This window comes from Drosophila melanogaster, chromosome 2L, assembly GCF_000001215.4.
Source record: "Drosophila melanogaster chromosome 2L".
Classification (NCBI taxonomy): Eukaryota; Metazoa; Arthropoda; class Insecta; order Diptera; family Drosophilidae; genus Drosophila; species Drosophila melanogaster.
Window position 1 is genome coordinate 16,466,306 of NT_033779.5, and position 21,496 is coordinate 16,487,801.

The window sequence follows — 21,496 nt, forward strand, 5'->3', positions numbered from 1 at the left end:
TCCTTTATTATTAAGAGGAAATTACATAATGGGTAACTTAGCTTACCTTACCTGTGCTATTCATTCAAGTTCCTTTTAAATATTTTCAAGTTTAAAATGCTGCCAAAAATAGCCAACAATTTAAGCCACATTAATTGCGGTCCACATTTTGTTGCACCCACAGACACCTCCAGAAAATAAATAAAAACACCGTTTGTCGCTTTATTATTTTTGCAATAATAATTTATTATTATATATTATTTTTAAACTTTTTCGCTTGGTTGCTGGTGTTGGTTTTGTCTGTCGGTTGTCGGCTGCTGTATTATTTTAATCGTATTTATTATAATAATTTCTGTGTTTTCACTGCGAGCGGCGAAATGTTGCACAATATTTGAACCGTTATTGTTGTTTGCTGATTCGCGGAATTATTTGTTCTTTGACTATTGTTATGACTAAAGTTAATGTGTGTATATATATAGGGTGTATATATAATAGCATATGAAGCGTTTAAATAGTTTTTTAATGTCAATTTTTGATCATTTTTCCTTCATTACGTTTTTTGTTTTGCTTTTGCAACGGGCATACAAGTTTGTTTTGTTTAGCATTTATTATTAATATTCTTTATTTGATATATATATATATAATATGAATTATTGTTTATCGCCTAGGCAAGTGAAATACTTGAAGTTATTAATTTTTATATGCTAATTTTTAGTATTACGAACTTACTGCACTCCTGCTAGGCTAGTTAATAAATTAAAACCTTAGCATTAGAAAAACTACATCGTAAAATAAATCAAAGTTTCTTCCATCATCTTTAAAACACTAAAAAGCGGCCCGTAAGATTTATTTTCTTTACTCCCTAAATAACTACGTATTACTTTATTTATTATATATTTCTGTTACATTAATATACTCGAATTGAAGCTAAATCGTAATGTTTATAAGCAATGCTAAAAATGGTTTCTTTTCGGGGAAGTTAAATGCTAGGTATGCCAACTCTGCCTACACGGGTATTCAGCTTATCGTTTTTTCAATTCATTAAAAAGTCTTTCGTATCGGCTGCTATATACAACGTCACTATAAGCTTACAACTGCTCGCTATCGCATCTAAGCACTCAATAAGGGATATCGGAAGTTCTGCATCTTTTCACTACGTCCTTTCTCTATGTACAAAATGGCCGCTCCAACGTTTGCAACGTTCTCAAAACTTCAACTTTTCATCTTAGGTATGTACACGTTTTCACTTCACTTCATCACCCACTCAAGAGCCGCCGCCGTTTGGGATTGCACTCTGAGATCAAATAAATCCTCGCCACCTCACCTGACCAGGTGTTTAGTTGGCGCTGCCGAAGAGCACGGAGTTCTTGTAGTATGCCGTCGGTCGCTCCGACAGCGGACTCTTCACATCCCGCTCGGCATTGGCGGCACGGCTCTTGCGCTCCATTTCCAGCTCCTGAGCCAGGGATTCTGCAAGGAGATTAGTGTGGAAATGGGGAATCTTTATTTAGAGGCAATTTAAGGAAAAATAAAAGTATCAGTATAATCATTCCAAGCTGCTCAAGAACATTTGCATTGAAATACTATTAGGTTGAAAGTGACAATGTGTTTTTTATTGTTACTTAAATTAGTTATGGAAGTACTGCTTTTCAGGACTATGATATCCTTTATAATTCCGAATTTCAGGCTTGTGCTATTACTCAACATATTAACTGACATTTATCCCACAATCTTAAACAAGATAATATGTTTCAGGCTCTCAACTCACCGGAATAGTTTTGCCAGAAGGCGCCGGTGGCCATCAGATCGATGCCCGGATAGCTCCACGGACCCTTCCCATTGCTGGCTGCTGCTGCAGCTGCTGCTGCGGCGGCCGCTGCTGCAGCAGCCAAGCTGCCCTCTGCTGCCACAGAGGCTGCTGATCCGCTGGGCGGTCGCTCGTCCCGATCGCGACTGCCGCATCTGGGTGGAAACAAAGAAATGGAAAATTTTTATAGCATATGAATTAATAAATGAATAATTACACTGATTTTTCAGTATCTTTCAAAGCTAAATAAATGTAATAAGATACAAAAATTAAGAACACAAACAGTAACGATTCATTCCCCCATTTAAAACCTAAAGTGGCACAGCAATAACCATTTAAGGACACCCCATTGATACACCATGATCATTATGAACGTATTGTTAATGCATAATTCCACATACCTTTTTGTGTTGTCCTCGTCGTGGGCGGCCAGTGAGGCGGCTGATGATCGTGGTTGGCGCTCCACGGAGCCCTCGTGATCGGAGGACGGCTCCCGTTTGAAATGGGTGGGGGAATCCGGGCAGTTGAGGCCGGCGGAGATGGAACCGGAAACGGATCCAGCCGAATGTCCGGCGGTCACATCACAGGAGGAATTGGAGGCCAGGGACTTGTCCGATTTTTCACTGCCAGCATCGTTTTCTACGGAAGATGGTCAATAGAAGAAGAGGGCGGTGTGTTGGTTAAAAAGCATAGGGTGGCAATTTGGGCGTGGGCCAGGTGGTTTTTTTTTTTATCAATTTTCCAAAATACCTAGCTTTTGATATTAATTTCGTAATCAATATCTAATTGGAACAGGTGGTTTTCGGGTGTTGTATGTGTTTTGGAATGGATAATAAGTGGTGGGGAATTTATGGGGGATCTGTTAGCCATGCGTGGTGCGTGTCCTTGACCCTCGTAACTTACCTTTCATTGTCTCCACGTCGCCGCCGTGGCTGCTGCTGTTGCTATTGTTATTGTTGTTATTATTGTTGTTGTTATTGTTACACTTGGCATCACCGCCACCGCCGCCACACGCCTCCGACTCACTGCAAGCCGATCCAGATCCACCGCCTCCGCTCCCGTTGGCATTCGGACTGCCCTTCACCGCACCGCTGCCGCCACCAAGCTGCTGCTGATAGCGGATGCGGATCTTTCGCTCGCGTCGGAAGCGCTTCTGGTAAAGCACTAAAATTGAGAGAAAAAAGAAAAAAAAAATACTTATTAAACATGATTTTAAGCGCAAGTTAAAACAATGATAGCTTATATTTCCAAAAATACTTCAAAAATACGCAAGTATCGAATTGATTGCACTTCGCAGGATTGTATTTCTAAACAGATAGATTGCTATCACTGACCCACTGATCCCTGCGAAAGCACCACCATTCTGCACAAATCATGATGCGAACATTAACACAAAATTCCTTCCACGGAAATGTCAGGAGATAGGAGAAGAAAACAGAACAACAGCAAATACTGAGCCCAAATGAGCGATAGATAGATAGATCGTGCGGCGATCTCGTACTGGTAACTGGTAATTTGATCGATTCAAACGATTCTGGGTCTCCCCGGTTTTCTGGTTCTGGCTTACGATCGGGTTTTGGGCTTTGGTTGTGGCCTCCAGTTCTCTGGCTCGTTGCCTGTGCCAATTCAAGTGCGCATCCGGCCGTGTGTGTGGGCGCAATTATGTTTATTGATCCTGACTTGCAATCATTCCAGATCGCGGGCCATAGAAAAAGTGCACAGAAACAAATGAACGAGGCGGCACAACAGCTTTGTATTTTTTTTAGGGTTTTAAAGTAATTTTCAAATTATATTAAAAAAATTTAAATAAAAACAACCTATTTCAATCTTAAGTCTGTTATCTACAAAAAAAGAAAACATCAAGCTCCTGAAACAGCAAAAGTTTCAGAAAACTTCTGTATAAAGTTTGTCCATATAGTTCAATAATTTATTTAATTTTGATATGAATTTTTCGTTAGCACAGAACATTTTTGCCAGTGCACCTGATCGACTGCACCGATGCGGATGGATGCGATGAAGCGTGGTGACAGCCGTTTTGAGGGTGGAGCCACAAAATCAACCTCAAATCAAATCCAAAATCTGTTGCTGGCATATTGAATTTCAGCGAGGATCGGCTGATGGCATTGCCCTCCATCCGCAGCACCATTCCATTCCATATTCCATGCGATGCGATTCGATTCGATTTTGCGCCATTCCAAAACGCCAGCACCCACGCTCACCCACAGCAAATGGCCAATTGTTGCCATGTTCTGGAACTCGAAAAGTGGAAACTCAAGCCCGTACATGGCTGTGATTTTTATCGCCGGCGTTATTATTAGTTGCAATTAGATGTCTATGTATGCGTGTGTGGCATTTTGCATAGTTGCATGCAATTTTTTTTTCGGTTTTCGTTTGCTGATTTATGTGCGGCATTTCCCTCCATAATTTTCCCACAAAGTAAGGGGAAAGGCGGAGATTAAGTTATGGCCGGGTCGGTCAGTCGGTGGGCAATTATAGTCTGCCCTGGTTCCCTTTGTTTTCGCATTGTAATTCTGCTGTTTTCGTTTCTTTCTTGGTTTTTTCTCTGTTTTATTTTTTTTTTTTTTGAATTTTTGGGTGGAGCTCTGGTTTTTTTGGGTGGCGGTTTTTTTTTGGGCGGCTTCTAAATTTGAGGGTTGCAAACTTTAGTAGTTGTAAGCCTAATGAATTGCGATTATTGATTACAAAGTGGCCGCCGATATATGGATCAATTTTTAAAAAGTGCAATTGAAAAATTACTGAGTAAAATAGTTTTTGATTGGAACATTACATGAAATTACTTCAAACTAGTTAATTTTCCAATTTGCAAATCGAAAATTTTTCTTAAAGCCATAGTTATTATTTTTGTGTAGAACAACACATTATCAAATACCCTTTTCAATTCATATAAAGCTTCTTTAAGTTTTATGTTTGGTTAATTGGTTGAGTGGATTCTGTTTTCAGAACTTTTCTCTCAATTAGGCTTAGTTCTTTACCATCGCTGCCTTTTCGAAAGGTAATCAACCCTTAACCCCTGACAACCCTTTTAAGGTCTTTTCAAGAAGTCATCACAAGGAAACGCCAGAAGAACAACCAATTAAAGGATTTCTGTATGTGCAACTCGGATTCCACTTCCCAATCCCCATTCTCAACTCCAATTCGCTCCACATTTTTGTTTAGCTACTTTTTGCCAATCATTCGAGTGTAACTAAATAATGAAATGATATTAAATTCATTTGAATTGTGATTTCTGTTGAAAAAGGCCAAGAGACAGAACGGCAGCCTGAGCCCTAAAACCCTTTATATTTTTTTTTCTTTTTAGCCCGCAACCTGGCGACGACCACCAGAGTGGAGGGGTTAAGGGGGCCAACGAGGGGTTAAGAGGGGGGCATTCGCAGACAGTCGGCATATCAGGTGTCATTGTCATTTGAGTCAGATTGCATTAAGTGCGCCCGATTGGAGTCGGAATCGGCATAGGACGAGCGAAGGAGCTGGCCGTGATGTGAGTATGAATCTGAATCTGGAGCTAAATGTGGACATGGATGCGAATGTGGCGCACTGTCAGGACCGATTTGCTGCACCAACTGTGGATGGATCGCCACTCACAGTGAAATGACGCTAATGTGAACCGGTTTGCGGTTCAAGAAGATTTGAAGACGCAACTAGAAGATATCTATCAGAAATGGGAATACATATTCTAAAGCTTAGGGGGCGGAATTTTCATGAGTCTTATATAATTAATTAATTATATTAATTTATTTACTCACCTCTCAGTTTACGTTCATCAACCAGCTGGCGTTCCAACGAATCTTTCACTTCGCGTTCTCTTAAAACATCCATCTTGAGCTCAGCTAAAAGTATATTTGAACGGAGATTTTAAAAATTAGTAATGCTGGAAATTAAATCATTACTTTAAAAAACAAACTGCAATTTAAACTCGAAACATTTTTAATAATATACGTTTTCATGCAGTCATATATACTTTTTATCAAATGGAACTCCTACTAATATATATCTAGACTTCAAATCAAAGACTCACCCTTTTCGTAGCTGATTTGCCGCTCCTGCTGCCTGGCATTATCGGCGGCCACCTTGAGCAGGCTCTGAATATTCCTGAGCAGCGTTTCCGTGGAGCTGGCTGGCACGGCGGCATGGGCATCGATGCCCAAGGGGCCCAGGGCCAGACCTCCGGCCAGGGCGGCCGCATCGTTGGCGGCCAGGAGCGCCTCGTTGGGGGTGAGGGCACCACCGCCGCCGGTGGGCCCATTGGCCACCGCACCACCACCCACTGCCGCCCCGTTTGCCACAGCTGCAGCTGCGGCCAATTGGGAGTAGTTCAAGGCTCTTTGGTGCTGAAGCGCGGCTGCCGCTGCCTCCGCCGATGAGGGGGAGCCCCGCTGGTGTGGAGGCACCACACCCAGATGGGACAGACCCACCGTCTGGTGGTGGTGCGAGGCGGCATGCTGGTGGAGCTGGTGTGCGGCCGCTGCCGCTGCAGCCGCTGCAGCGGCCGCTGAGCCCGTGGACAGATTATCACGTTCCGTGTCACTCAAATCTGTCAGAAAAGACACGAATTCCGAACGAAGTCAGTCAGAAAATGTCACATTTATCGTTTATCGCTCACATTGTGCACTGCTGCTTATCGCACAAGTGGGATCGGATCAATGTAAAGTCCACTCACCTTCGTCATCTTTGGCCAGGCAGCGTTCATCGACTTCGGATTGGTTCTCGTCGCTCAGGTTCTCCTCTTCCTCCTCATCGTCCTCGACGCCGATTATGCCGCCGCCCACATGGGAGGCAACGCCACCTCCGACGCCACTGCGACTGCCCTCGTCCAGGCTGCGGGAGCCCCCTCTTGCCGGTGATCCTGCCACCGAGTGGCAATCGCTGCGCTCACTGCCCGCGTCACAGTTGCTTCCGCCATGGTCTGTGTTTCCGCCGGACTTGCTAAGATTCAGCACCGGACTCTGACGCGTGGGAGAGCCTGAAAAAAAGGGAATTAAAAAACATAAAACCTTATTTGAAAACTCGTGTATAAGACTGGTGTATTGTTTCTAGTTTGCTAGTATGTTAATTTAAATTATCTTGTAGATTACAATGCTTCTACTTACAATTCCTGGAGCTGAGATCCCTGGGCTTGTGCTCGGCCACCATCACATTTCCCACCCGATCGACGACCGCACCACCCACACCCATCGCCTGCTGGCGCTCGTCCGTTCGCTCCTCTCGCAATCGCTCCAAATGCTTGACGATGTCCTCGTAGGCTGCACGGCAATTCTCCCAGATTCCCGATCTGGCCAAGGCGTCCATATTGGCCGCCGACATGCCAGCGTTCTGTGCAGCGGCCTTGAGCATCTGACTTTCGGGACGGGCGTGCAATCCGTGGGGCGGCATTCCCGGCGACATGAGAGCCGCCGCTCCCGGATGGTGGGCGTTCATCTGCATAAAGGCCATGTGATTGATGGGCGGCGGATTGTAGCCATTGGCCAAAAGTGGCGATTTCATATCTGGTAAACATAAAAAATTTAAAAATTAAGTTATGCTAATCCGTTCTATACTTTGCTTAACTAATATATTTTTCTAGACAGTACCATTCCATTATTTAAATTTTAAACCATTTTACTTTAATTTGTATTAGCCACATTTACTTGGCAGTTTAACGTTAATCAATACTTCATGCCTCTGTCCTGAGCTCTGCTAAATATTTTAATTTCGAAATACATATTCACTCGTCCATTGGCCCATCCTCGCCAATATTTGCCTTTCATTTTGATGGCTCGCCCAACTGACACCTGTTCTTGTCTGTATCTGCCACATATAAATTTTATACTGTATACATATATATACATATATATATATACCTATACATGGCCTGTCTATTGTCTGAGCGGCCAGACTAAACACAACAACTAAATGCACCCACACACACACGGCAAATATACAGATGCTTTTCTATCTGGCGTGTGTATCTACGGCTGTCATTTGTTTGCACTATGTACATATACATGTATGTATATGCTGTCATGTGTACTATATGACTATATGCATTTAGACAATTTAGTGGGCCATTAAATGCTTTAAAATTCACTAAAGTGCTAAAATTGTAAGTTGGCGAAAATCCGTTGGCTTCGGAATGCAATTAAACGATGGTCGTTCGTATGTGAAAATGCAGTTAAAAATTTAGAGAAATGCCTTGTGCACTTTTTATTAATAATGCAATATCACTCAAGTATCAACGCCCCATAATTCACTTCAGGCAACCTTTTCTTTATGGCCATAAATGACGGGGCGAAAAAGAGCAAACAGTTCTTCAGACCCATCTTCGTTTCAGAAGGCGCCGGCGGCGCATGGTTCTAAAGAAAAAGATTTTGAGATTTCATTCGATTGGGCTTTTTGTGGCTGTTCGGGTATCTTTCAATATTATGCGTTTCGGACACATTAATAGAAAGAGGCGTGGACGAAGTTGTCAGCTCGGCACTCTCTCTCCTTCTAGCGATCATAGAGAAATATGTAAAAAAAAAAATCAATTAAATATAAGTCCGCTTGTACTTATCATAATTACAGACACAGATACAATTCGAAAATTCAGTTGAATGCGATTTCCTGTGCCAGTACAAATCACAGTGTGGAATTCGACTTGATTGTGGCTTTGGCTGCCATTTATCTGTGGTGTGGTGGTGGCTCTGGCTTTAGCTTTGGCTGGGAACGTAGCCAAAGTATCTGTATCTGTGCCTGTGTATCCGTTTCGTTTTTGTCCGTTTGGCTGTGCTGTGTAAGCTGTAATCAGCCAACAAGCAGCGACCACAAATCACAAATGGCGGCAGCGACGATCATCGATCGACGGGCTGGGGAAGCACAGAAATACAGAAACTCAACAGCCGCCGATCCCCGAAAGCGAGTTATGTGGCCAATCTGGGAATGATTTCATTACAATTCGAATCCGAATTCGTGGCCCCTGCGGCCATGCCACTCAATTGTGTGAGAATTGCAATTGGCAGCGGCAAGTGGGAACTTGAAGTGCACGGTAAAAATAGTGGTAGTAGCTGTCCACTTGAATGTTGAATGTTAATGTTATGTATGTCATAAGAAAAATCTCCAAAATTATACTTGTTTTTCTACATGAATGTCACACTGGGTAGTTCGTAATGTATGGTCACACCAATATAGATTATATTCAATTACTCACCACTTATGTGCCCATTTTCATAGGCATAATCGCCGTTGTCCAGGCGATGCTTCTTCAACTGCGGATGCTGCGATAGATGAGTGGGCGGCAGGGAAAGCCCAACGGGTCCCCTTTTGGGCGGTCTACCCGGTCTGGAACTGCGGAATTGCAGAGAGTTACTGTTGGGTTGAGAGCAATGGACAATATCCGTGGTATCAGTACAAAAAAATGCCAAATGCCTCAGCACAGTGATCGCAATTCAGCAAATTTACGGGTGGGATTTAGTAATGTAGAACAAATGCTTATTTTGGCATTGTGCTGCTGCATTTTCACGTTTATTATTAGATATATTAGATAACACAACTTGAGAGCTTAAAGTGGAAAATGAACAAACTTGAAATTAAATGAAAATTTATTGTTTAAGCAAAGCAAAATGGCTTCCAGTACATAGAGCTCATCTTAAAATTGGTAACTCTTTCACACAAAACCGTGGTAAGCATTCAAAGGTAATTTATGGCCCTCGCCATGATTTATATATGCCAGACCGTGCTGAATATTTAAAAAAATAATATTGTTGTAAATTCTTTTGTTTTATTTGCTTCTGTAAAAGCCGAGCAGTTCCTTCGCCAAAAAGTGTCTATAATTTTTTGATAGCCTGTCTCGCCGTAAACGCATCCATCACGGCTTAACTTTTCCGAGGAATCTTGCTGTTTAATAATTTTCCCCTCCGAAAAATGCCATTTTTAAGCCATAGTCCCCACCACTCGCCCGCAAGTTGGATTGCCTAATTAAGCTTCAACCAACTTTAGTGAGCACCCCGTTGACTTGAGACAAATAAAAAGCCAAAAACGAGTAGAACGAAAACGTGCTACCATTTTAATTATGTGCCATAAAAAAATGTACAACCCGAAACAGCAACAACAATAAAGCGAGCCAACAACGGAGCCTAAAGAAAAACGTATGGAAAAAGAAAGAGTTCAACTATTTTTTTAAGTAATTTATGCCTGCAATTGCTGCTATTTGTATAAAAAATATTTAAACAAGTCTTGGGCAAATACTTGACGCAGGTTAAGCTAAATAGTTAACCGAAAAGGCATAAACAACTTGGCGCAGCGGGTGGAAGTTATGACAAACAAGAGATAAAACCCCCCAAGCAGCGCGGGGGTCGGATTCAAAAAAAGCCCAAAAAATAATAAGAATAAGAAGCAAAAACTGACTAAGTGCAGCAAATACTACGAAGGGGAGCCGGGTCTTGATCAAATAGAGCGACCCCTTCCATCCAGATGGTTTCTCTTCCTAGCAATTAAATTATGGAATCTTCATTCCATGTTTGCCGCTGGTACACAGGTGTCCCCTTAGAAGCCAAAAGACAGCGGCGATGGGCAAATAAACACAGGTAGCAATGATCGTGTGCACGATATAAATTATGCCATGCATACTCCATACACATACATATGTACATATGTACTTTACATATATGTATCTAAGTATATGATGGCGAAACTCTTGAACAATTTGTAATTGTGCGTTCTTCGGATAACGATTCTTTCAAATATTTACAGTTACATATTGCCACAGCCAATATTTGCGACTGGATTTTAATTGTGCTCCATTAAACGTTTAACCACAAACAAGTCGGATTGTTGTCTTGGCCCCTTTGGGTCAAATAAAGAGACTCCTTAGCCATGAATCATTCCGAGAACGAAAGAATAGCAGCGAAAGTGTTTCTTAGTTCTAATCGGAATCGGAAGGCCGTTGTTCCCCCGCCTGTGACGTGCAAAAAAGACCGAGACCCGTGCGCCTGTCAGTCAGTCAAGTTGTATGAATTTATGGGAAGTGAGTTGGAGGTTATGCGGGCAACACTTTCATTGGAAAGTTTTCGGTTCTATCAGGCTGACATGTTTGTCTGTTTCAGAAAATTTCGCTTCACAAGAATATGTCTTTTGCATAAGTTTCGGGAAAGATTGGATAATTGGGTCGAGGCGTATACGTAATGGTCACATGATGATGCAATATCTACGATCTGCAAAATGAGCTTTGATGGAACTGAGCTGATCTGGTTAGGAACATGCTAGTATAGACTTATAGAAAACACTCGGTAAATTTAGGGAGTTTATGCTTTTCTGCGACCGAATGCCAAGTAACTAATTTACTTGGCTCAGTAAGGTAATTTCGCAAAATCGAATAAGCTCAAAAATAATTATCTCTTAATTTGCATTCCGAAATGTTCAGTGGTTAATACCAAATTGCAATCTGTCGACCAGAGACCAACTGCCATTTTTGCTAATTTATGCACCGTTGTCACTCGCCGTGAATGTCATTTTGCATTTTTTTTTTTTCGCACAGCGGACAAACGTTTAGTCAGGAATAAACAACAATTTGTCAAAATAGTCGCTGTGTCCAATGCCTGTGGCCCGAAACAAGTAAAACAATATAATAGCAGCCCGCGGAGGTGGAGGAGAAGGAGAGGCGGTAGAAGGAGTGAGGAGGAACCGGTTGCCAACACTGGCCACACAATTCTCGAACCAGTTTGCAGCTGTCTCCTTGCGTCTCCACAGCGATCGTACATACATACATATGTACATACGAGTATATTTCAATAATCAAGGGATAGCTGAGTTGTTAATTATTGACTTGTGGCCGGGACGCTTGAGAAACAGCCGCCAAAATATGCGCCAAAGTGCGCTAAATGTGCCACTGCCACTTCACTTGCAGTTGCAGTTGCATAAATCGAATCGAATTGAATCGATCCGCATCGAATCGTATCGAGTCTTACCAAATCGAATAGTTAACATCGGGCTAGGAAGGCGTTCCCGGCATTTGTCAGCGAATCCACACTCCCTGGGCTTAACCCACTGCCCCCGGCGTTTTGGCGATCTGGCGTCCAGAAACTGGGGCTAAGCTGCAAATTGGCAAATCAATTATATTTATGGCCAAGTTGCCACCTTGCGACCGCGATGCAGAGCGTGCTTGCCGGCAACTAAATCAATGCAATCCCAGTAACCGACAATTAAATGTGTGCCTGCAACACAATTTCCATATTTGCAATTACCAATGCCGAGTGCTCACAGAGCAGAATGTTAATTGAATCCATAGCCTCAAATTGAATCTCGCCCCTCGCGAACCGCTGCCATTTGTCGGAAAGCCTTAAACCCGACAATATGCATTGGAAATTCCCAGAAAGAAGCCGAGAAAGAATACCGCTTATATGTTGGCGCTTGAAGTTGGCTCGAATTTCTTTCGTTGTTAACAATAAATGTTATTGGAATTTGCATTGAGCTCAACGAGACAAAGACAGCGCTGACTTCAGTCGACTTTCGTATTCATTGTTAAATGACATGCAAATGTACGAATGACATGGCATTCGCCAAAGGGTTTTGAAAGGGGGGCCAGATCCAAAGGGCAGGTCTCAGGGAAATGTTTCCAGGCTAATTGTGGGTTTTACGCCCTGTACTTCTCCAAATGATCAAGTACGTCATTTAATGGAAGCCACTGACAATTGGAATCGTAAATTATACAGCACAAACTAGATTTGTTTGAGTGCTCTCAATGTAGGCTAATATTAGATTTCTGCGCTGAATTAAAATTATTGTAATACGTATTATAATGCATTTGTACCCAAATTTGACAGACTTAAGCAGTTCTCTAACATAATTGGCATCATTGGCAAAGAGAAATAATATTAAATTGGCAGCATTGCCAGAAAAAACTCTTCTCCTAAATTTTGCTTGATTGAATGTTGTAGTTGAGAATGTTGTAAAATAGTGTTAGTATTGTAACACACGACATTTTTCAAATATTTAAATGAAAATCACATGGTAATTAGCAATTTTGGGTGGCCTTCTTTCCTCCCCAAGCCAAAGCCATATAATTTCAGCCAGCTACTTGCGATTTCCCCCATGACCAACAACAACAGCCCCATATGTGCAGTGCATTAATGCAGATTTCTTGGCAATTGTTTTTGCATACTTTGTTTTTTCCTCACTCACTTCAATTTCAATTGGCGTGCTAATAACTCATTTAGTTCGCAACAAAAAAACAAAAAACGAACAGCGGGCCACAAAAAATGTAGCTACAAACATGGCACACCAACAATGGATTGGATGGCTAACCAAGATCGCCCCCACTTCCCTTTCCATCAATTGCGAATATATCGCATCTCATGATGCTGAGAGAATACTCGTACTCAACTATGCCGACTTTATATGAACACTGTGTGCAGTTTTGTTTTAGGCTTTGTAATTATTATAAAAATAAATTGAACTATTGTTGCCTCATTTAGATTGAACAGTGAGGCAGCCACAATGTTGCTTTTGTTATTCGGATACACTCAATTAAGCTGAATTTGCAAAATGCAAATGGCCCGTATGAAACTCACACCTCGAAAATCATAGACTCGAATTATTTTAGAAATTTAATATAATTATATTTTGTTTTCTTCTTTTTTTTTGTTTTGTTTTTTTTTTTTTTTTTGTTTTTTGTTTCCTTGCAACACTTTTCCGCCTCTCATTTTGACAGCCCGAGGAGTTCGGTTGGTTCAGTTGATCTCTTGATTGTCAGTCAGTCATTTGTGATTAGACATTCGACAGTCGCCGCTATTGTTGGATGGCATAAATTATAGTCTGTCTCAACAACAAAGCGCTGCATATGAAATCCACATAATAAATCAATGTGCTGTCGTAATTTGTGTTAAGTTATTTGTAATCAATTTGAATTCTCGCCGTACCTCCCCACCCCCCTCGGTTGGTGAGATTTATGGGAATATTTTATTCATTTTGCTATTTTGGTTAAATGGCTTTTTGGGGTTTTCCCGAATATAAGTTTAAAATTAACGCGGCAATAGGCTTAAGATCATGTAATATTATATATTGCCCGTAAACAAATGCTTTCTACTTTCATTATCATGAGTGTTTTAAAACTCCACGACTGCTCTAAACTTTAATCTTTAAATATTTTTGTACCCTTTGAAGAACTAACCACTTAGCAAATCCCTCCTATTATTTCCTCAAACTCTTGCACTTATCGAACTCGCTTCCTTTCCCCGCCATCTTCACTCGAACAAATTTAACAACAAATTAAACTGAAATGCAGTCAAATCAATCGCTGACTTTTCAATTCGTTTTTCCTTCTTTTTCGGCCCAACATTTTCCACTTGGCCCGAGCGTTTTGCATAGTCCATGGCTTCGATTGGATCGGCTCGGATCGGTTGGTAAGTCTTCGGCGGAGTATGGCTTTAGTCCAATTTAGTGGAAAGGTGTGCCCACCAGCTCGGTCACAACACGTTGCTGTGGCTCATTGGAGTTTCGCCTTTGCCTCGCTGGCTTTTGAGCCGTTTGGTCGGTGCCGCTTAAACGCCGTTTTAGCCAAGTTAGGTGAAAAATGCCAAGGGAGTGAGGAGTGGAGACCGAACTGTCAACTGTGATCAAAATCAATTGTTTGCCATTTGCCAAACCAAATTGACTGAGCCAAGTCAGTGCGAGTCACACAAAAATGCTGACAAAATTATACCATAACCCATGAAATGTCAGTGTCAATAATTTTTGTAATTATGAGAGCATTGAGCTTGAGTACATAAAAAAAAAGTTATATATTTAAAAAAATCATTATTTTAGTTGGCTGCCATTGGAGAAGCCCCCAAAAAAGGCAAACAAATATAATAAAAAATTATTGCAACGTAAGTTTTGATTTGAACAAAAGGCGTATACAATTGGATGAGCTCAAGAGTGTTTTAGAGTGAAAATGTGAGGATCATTGTTCGCAACCAACTAACAGAGGTTCGTCTCTAACATTTTTCAAAAAAATTACATAACTTTTAAATTTGATTTCAGTTTATTTGTAAGTGAGAAGCCTATTTTCTAACCATAAATTCTGCACGTTAAGAGTATTTCCTTTCATATCGTATCTACAAAAATCAATCCAACACACCTGTTTCATCTACCGTTAACACCGTTAAGCCCCGCCCCATTTTCTTATCGAAAATATAGCCCTTTTTCACGCTCTATTTATAGCATTCACATTCTTTCTTTTTTTTTGCACTTTTTAGCTGGCATATCCTTTCGACTTCCGCCATTCGAGGCTCGCCCAATTTCCGTTTCGAGTTTAATTAATTTAATAAACAAATTCTTTTCGCTCTAAAAACTCTCAAGTGTATCGATACGATGCGTTTCTTTTTTTCCTTCGTTAAATAAATAATAACCAAAAAAAAAAAAAACCAAAAAGTAGGAGGAGAAAAGTTATTGCCATAGTTTTTTTATTATACTTGTGTGTTTACCTTTCTGGTGGCTTGATCGATAGGCATCTGCAATTAAAAAGAGAAGAAGAAGAGACAAGTGAGGCAAAATTGTTAAACGTTTTGTGTAAGCTTTAATACGAAAAACAAGTACTGCAACATAACGGAAGGAAACACGGCTTAAATTCGGGGCACAAATGCTGAAAGGGAAGTTTTTCATTGACGGGTTCGTTCTGACGGACTTGCATTTTGGCGGGCAAGCGGGTGTGAAAATGCACACGCCCCGAGAACCCCCCTTTCCACCCCCCCTGGACCCCTTTATCCAGCCCACTGGCCAAAAACAATTTGTAATTATCCACAGAGAGCGCTGCCTTCAGCGGTTTCGCATTTCCCCTTTCGCTCGCTCTCCCAACTTGTTTCAATTTAGCGCAAAACTTTTTCAACCTAATAATAGGTTTAACCGCATTTTTAACCGTTCCTCATGTTCGGTCCGGTTCGGTTTTCAAAACCGGGAATCGTACTTAGACTGGGTCTCCTTATTTCTGTTCTGGCTCTCTGTACAACTTTTCATTGAGAAAAATGTAACTAGTTTTTCATAGCAACGGAATACAATTTAATCCAATAATCCAATAGTTTAATCCAATACAAATGATATTACTACCATTTCTATTTTCGTTAATTTCGATTTGACTTATTTGGCTGGATTTACTTTTCAAAATATATGTTATCAATAAGACACAAACCTTACTTTTCTAGCTATTAACATAGTTTAAAAAAAAAAAAAAACTAATAAAAATTACGTGAATCTAAATTTTTAAACCCGATATCCAAGAAGATCTCAATTTTTGCCTGTGTACTCAGTTCTCTGAACAAAGCGCATGTGCACTTTGGAGCACACTCCATACATGTGGCTCAGCCCTTTTCCATAATTAACTAGATGGTTTTCCATCGACTTCATTGTGGTCAGCGGCCAGTTCAACCCGTTCTTCACTGCAACCGAGAACTGTAAACACAAAAACCCCAGGACTCTACATTGGCTTAAAAAAATAAGAACAGAACAGAACCAAAACCAAAAAAAGAAGGGATATTGAAATACAAGGTTGTAATCGTTTCGACTGTTGATGTCTCAATGCATGGGCAGTTCAGTTAGTAAATGTTTTTCAAAATCTTTCAGGCAGGAGATGTTTAAATATCCATGAAATATTTGGATCTCCTGGGGATCAATCGGAATATTAGCCTTTAATTGTGTTGATCTTTTAAGCCTTTTTGTATCTAATCTAAGCCATTCGATCTAATCACAATTTATAAATATCTGCATATTTCTGTATAAGTCTGCATCATTTGACGTAACTCTTTAAGTCTTTTGGCTTAAGTTGCAACTATAAGGAAGTATTTATTTTAGAGACACAAATATTTCAGTCGCCTTCATTTGAACAAATCGGCGAAAATTGGCTAGCTCGCCAAACTTTCTGTAACCAAGGACAATGGTTTTATTTTAAACCATTAAAAACTTTAGACCCACTAGCTCCTAGATCCCCCTCAAAAGATTTAAAAAAAAAAAACACGATACCCATTTCTACTGAACTTCGTTTTTGCTTGTCGTTTTTTCCACTCGAACGGAAATGAGCTGACAGCGCACCGCACACGTCGATTGCAGAAAAACATCGGATAAAACAGGAGGAAAAGTTGTGCAAGGTGGAAAACTGTTTTACCAACTATTGTTAGAGGCGTTCAAAAGAATTACGCAGCTTTCGGTTAGTTAGCAAGGGGTCACCGGGGAGCGTTACGTTTGCATTGCGTATTTCCGCTAAATGTCATCGGAAAAGGCAAACGGCGAAATGCGAAACGAAAGTTTTTTGATTGCCCGTGTTAATCGATATCGATGCACAAACTATTTGCATTGCAACCGTTGCAAGAATATGCAAGAAGTTGGGGGCGGCCGCGGCAGGGGGTGGAAGTTGAGTGCGTAAGTTGGCTAAAGCGGAAACAGGAAATGAGAAAATTTTGCAGAGCAAACCCCGAACTGGAAATGCAACTAACTGGGCACATGCACTTTGCGAAATCATTGGATAGCGTTAAGAAATTTATTTTAAAATTGTAACTAACATTTAATCGTATTCAAAAGCAATTAAATCCCAATCCAATTCTTATATAAAATCCTTACAAGATTATTCTATTTACTGTAAATCTAAGCAAAAACTCCCTTTGCAAAATATTCGCCTGCACAGCACAGATCAGTGAAATAATCAAATGAAGTCTTGAAATAACGAAAAACCCCCAATTGCGTGTGGAACTGCCCCCAATGCTTTTGCTTCGGTTTCGTACCTGGCCGTGGTGCAGTCCCTGTAGAGGATGTCGAAGTCCTTGCAGCAGAGCAACTTGCAGCGATTGACGCCCGGCTGGATGGCGCCCAAGCCGCGTAATATGCGCACCTGTTCCACATTGCAGACGAGCGGTACGATGTCAAGGCGCTTTAGTTTGGTATAAACCGTATGCAGACCGCCGACCAAGTGCTTCAGGAAGAGCTCGAAGGCCTGCGGCAGGCAGAGCATCGTTTCGTTGCTAATTATGAATGCGGCGACCTTCTGACCCCGGTACTCCACCAGCTTGCACTCATTGGCACTGGGATCCGAGGTGGAGATCGGCGGCGGTGAGTTGTACGACCTTGGCGGCACATGGTGATGGGCGGCGGCCATCAGTTCCAAGGGGGAGGCATGGTGCATCATCTGCAGGGAGTTGAGGAGCCCCAGCGAATGGGGCGGCAGTCCATGGGGCATTCTGGGCGGTAGGCCCGTCGGCAGTCCGTTGCCCGATGGCATTCCATGTGGCGGGGGGCTGAGCTGATGGTGTTGCTGCTGCTGCTGTTGCTGCTGCTGTTGTTGCTGCTGTTGCTGCATCTGCTGCATCATGGAGTGGTTGAGGGAGCTCACCGGACTGACGGCACTGGGATGGCGACTTGGTGAACTGGCCGGTGAGCAACTGGATCCTCGTCCTGTGTGCGAGCTCCGTCCATTTGGACGATCCTCGTTGGCTCCACGCGAACTGTTGCTACCGTCGCGTCCATTGTGCTGCTGCTGTTGCTGCTGGGCTGCTGCGGCTGCCGCTGCTGCGGCTGCCTGCTGCTGCTGCTGGTGATGCATCAACATGGCGGTGGTGTTCATATTGCCCGCGGCTCTTTCAATACCACTATTAATATTGTTATTTATTGCGCCCGCTTTATTGTTGTTATTTTCACTCTGTTCACTTGTCACAGAATCCATACTTCATCATGGCCGACACTTTTGTTTATTTACTTTTTAATCGATTCGTTAATTTGACGTTTTTTCTATCGTGACAAAAATTTGACACAAAGTAAGGGAGAAATAGAAAATAGATGGTGAGAGGAAGATAAATAATTAATGAACTCTTAATTCATTTTTAATTATTTATTAGGCTTCTATATGCAAATTCTAAGTGAGCGTGTCTCGTATATTCCTATCCGCTTATTATTGGCTTTACATTTTTAATACTTCTGTAAGTTTTATAACATCAAATTTAAATGCAGACCTTCAAAAAATTTACAAACGATTTAGGATTTGTATTAGGCTCAGCTATGCTCCTATTTATTAAAATCTATTTTTGAGCCAGTTTAGTTAGTTATATGGTAGCTACAAGTTTATATTGCTAAATATTTTTTGTAAATTAATATCCTAACAAACATTTTACTTACAAAGAAATATAGAGAACTAACAGAAAATAGAAAAGTTTCCTTTCAGACATTTAAAGTCCGATTATCTTCTAATACCCCCCATAAATAATCCTTTATCAACAGAACTATTGCTTTGCAAACTTTGCTTTAATTAAGTTTTGGGAAAAACAAGGCAATGAAGCTAATTTGGATCCTTACTGCCAATTTGCATAAATATACCTATTGTCAGCTTTATTTGAATAATTCGATATAGAACATAGATTTACCTTTAAGGAGGTCTAAAAGTAATTTATAAACTCAACATCACTGACACAAGACACTCGCGCACTTTGCTTTTTGAATTTCGCTGTGAAATATATACTCTGAATATTTCAAGTTATTTATTCCGATTGCCCGCTTGTGTTAATCGAGTTCGAATAACCGTTTTCGTACTGGAATTTTGGAAACCGGAGCTGTGTCCGTTTTCGAGTACCGTACCGACGGATTGTCACTCAGAGATTGAGAGATGGCAGCTACTCCGCTGCGACGGCGACGGTGGCGTCGCTGCCTCTGCTTCTTCGCCTTCGACTGGTTCCTCTTCCCCCTCTCGTTCGGAGAAATCAACGAAACGAATTGCATTCGAATGGGAATCGACTGAGAGCGAGACGGCGCGAGGCGACGACTGCGAGTGAGCGAGTGAGCGGGCGCTAACGAGTGCTATTTTTTTAGCCCACCCACACACACGTACGTACGTACGTACACACGAAGCGCTACCGTTATGTACTGAGAGAAATGCGCGCGCAAAAGTTTTATTGCATTACCTTCTCTTGCGAATGACAAATTCGTAATGAAAGGCGAGTTTCAATTCGATTCCTTTCGGATTTTCGTGGCAGCGACGCCGGCAGCGCGGTCGGCCGAGACGAGTGTGCTTGTATGTGTGTGTCTGTGCCTGTGAGAGCGAGCTGGTGTATCTGTATCTGCGATTGTGCAAAACCAGAATACGAATACGAGTACGAATACGAATGTCTGTTGCCCGTCCACGTCTCGCATTACACCAATACCAGGCCAAAAAGGGGAGTGGTATGTGCGATTGATCGGTGTGTTTGCATCTGTGTATATTTCTGTGTGCAACCCCGAAAATACAATGACAAACGTAATCGCTCTCTCTCTCTTGCATTCGTTTTATTTATTTTTTCAATTCGTTTGTGCGTGTTGTGTTCTTCAAATCCTCCCGCTCTCTCTCTTTGGAAAAAAAAACGTTTTTCATTTCAATTTCATTTCGTTTCAGTCTGAGCCCTCTCTCTCACACCATCTCGCCATCTCTGTCGCACGCTCAGGTGGGCTGCAACCAATAAACACGAGCGAGCGAGAAAGCAGCATATTTGCATAGCCAGTCGTACATGTTTGCGCTCTCGCTCGCCCCCATGGGCGACGCCTTATATAAACAAATGACAATTGTTTTGGCATTTTGTGTTGCAAAGTAAATTATAATAAATGCATTGCCAGAGAAGAAAAGTAAAAAAAAATAGCTTTACTTCGAGTTTGCGCAGCTGTCTTTGACAAAAAGCATTTTAATTTCAATTAAAAGTAAATGACAAACTTTCAACGAATTATACTTTTCGGGGCAGTGTTGCTATCTCTTTCCGTCCCAAGCTTTGATTTTTTTTGTCAACCGTTTTCCGTTTCCCATTCGTTTCCATTCGAGTCCCGTTTATTTGTATTTCTTTTTGTGTTGCTGATTCGGAGGAGAGCAGCACTATGGCAGGGCATCTTTCTTCCACTTACACATATTGCGATAATGGGGTTTTTTTTCGCCTGAGGGGCGTTCGTTTTTCGGGTTCTTATAAATAGCATTGCTTATAAATTCTGGCATCGCACCTTTGCCACCTCTATATGTTTATGTACAATGTATCTGAGAGCTCGGTCATTTTTCTATTATTTGTCTTCGTTTCGCCTTCTGCGATTCTTCTCCATAACGATTGCCATTCCGTCGCCGAACCAATCGCATTCCGTTCTCTCCATTTGAGAGTTCCATGTACATATTTCTTTCTATATGGGAATGGAATACGTCTTTATGTATTGTGTTTGCACATGACGTATGAATTTTTCTTGTTCGTTTCGTTTGGGGCTTTTCTTTTGTGGATTTCCTCACCCACTGTCTTTTAGGTGACAGCAACCATTTAATATTAAATTGATTGCAAATGTGGATTTCCAACAGCTTTTAGAAAATATTTTCGGGCTTTAAAGAAGAATTTAAAACACAATAATTATTGTAATGTAAATATTTTATTTTTACATCGGTTTGTTTCATTAAAAAATAGTTATAAGATTATATTAGATATGAAAATTAATATGTAACGCTACTTTTTTTCTAAACTGTGACATTTTAGGCTATTTTTTCTTTTACCATTTCCTTATGTCATATGAATTTCATTTAATTATGACATATACATGAATCGCTGGCTTTAAATTCGAATAAGTACATTAAATTTACCAAAAATGACATGCAGAATTAAAAAGTATTCATTCAAACAAATTTGTTTTCCCCCCATAAATGGACAACAAAAAGGTACTGCCTCTATCATCCAAGTGTCAAAATATGTCATAGCAACCAACTATCGTCAGTAAGAAATGAGTTCTACAACATGCAAC

The 21,496-nt window shown here is 41.2% G+C and overlaps 1 protein-coding gene across 6 annotated transcripts; it reads right to left on the reverse strand.

The window, feature by feature from the left end:
* Nucleotides 1-206: 206 nt before the first annotated feature.
* Nucleotides 207-19,693, reverse strand: dac (dachshund). 6 transcript variants are annotated; one of them, NM_001014487.3, is made up of 12 exons: nucleotides 19,132-19,693; nucleotides 17,503-18,502; nucleotides 15,220-15,246; nucleotides 8,970-9,100; nucleotides 6,895-7,290; nucleotides 6,465-6,767; nucleotides 5,823-6,338; nucleotides 5,551-5,634; nucleotides 2,690-2,950; nucleotides 2,188-2,425; nucleotides 1,748-1,941; nucleotides 207-1,449 (listed from the first exon to the last, which is right to left on the reverse strand). In NM_001014487.3, exons 2-12 carry the CDS (start codon nucleotides 18,435-18,437, stop codon nucleotides 1,316-1,318), a joined length of 3,219 nt encoding a protein of 1,072 aa, NP_001014487.1. In that variant the 5' UTR covers nucleotides 18,438-18,502; nucleotides 19,132-19,693; the 3' UTR covers nucleotides 207-1,315. The 6 variants fall into 6 exon arrangements, with proteins under 6 accessions (NP_001014487.1, NP_723970.1, NP_723971.1 ...); NM_165161.3 differs by having other exon boundaries at nucleotides 8,970-9,106; NM_165162.3 differs by having other exon boundaries at nucleotides 8,970-9,127.
* Between the last annotated feature and the right edge of the window lie 1,803 nt (nucleotides 19,694-21,496).

Coding starts and splice junctions, on each gene's coding strand:
- dac (NM_165162.3), bottom strand. CDS start 18,437: ATGGATTCTGTGACAAGTGAACAGAGTGAAAATAACAACAATAAAGCG. Junction 15,247..17,502: donor AGGGACTGCACCACGGCCAG/GTACGAAACCGA, acceptor TTTTAATTGCAG/ATGCCTATCGATCAAGCCAC. Junction 2,951..5,550: donor TGATGAACGTAAACTGAGAG/GTGAGTAAATAA, acceptor TCTCAATTTTAG/TGCTTTACCAGAAGCGCTTC.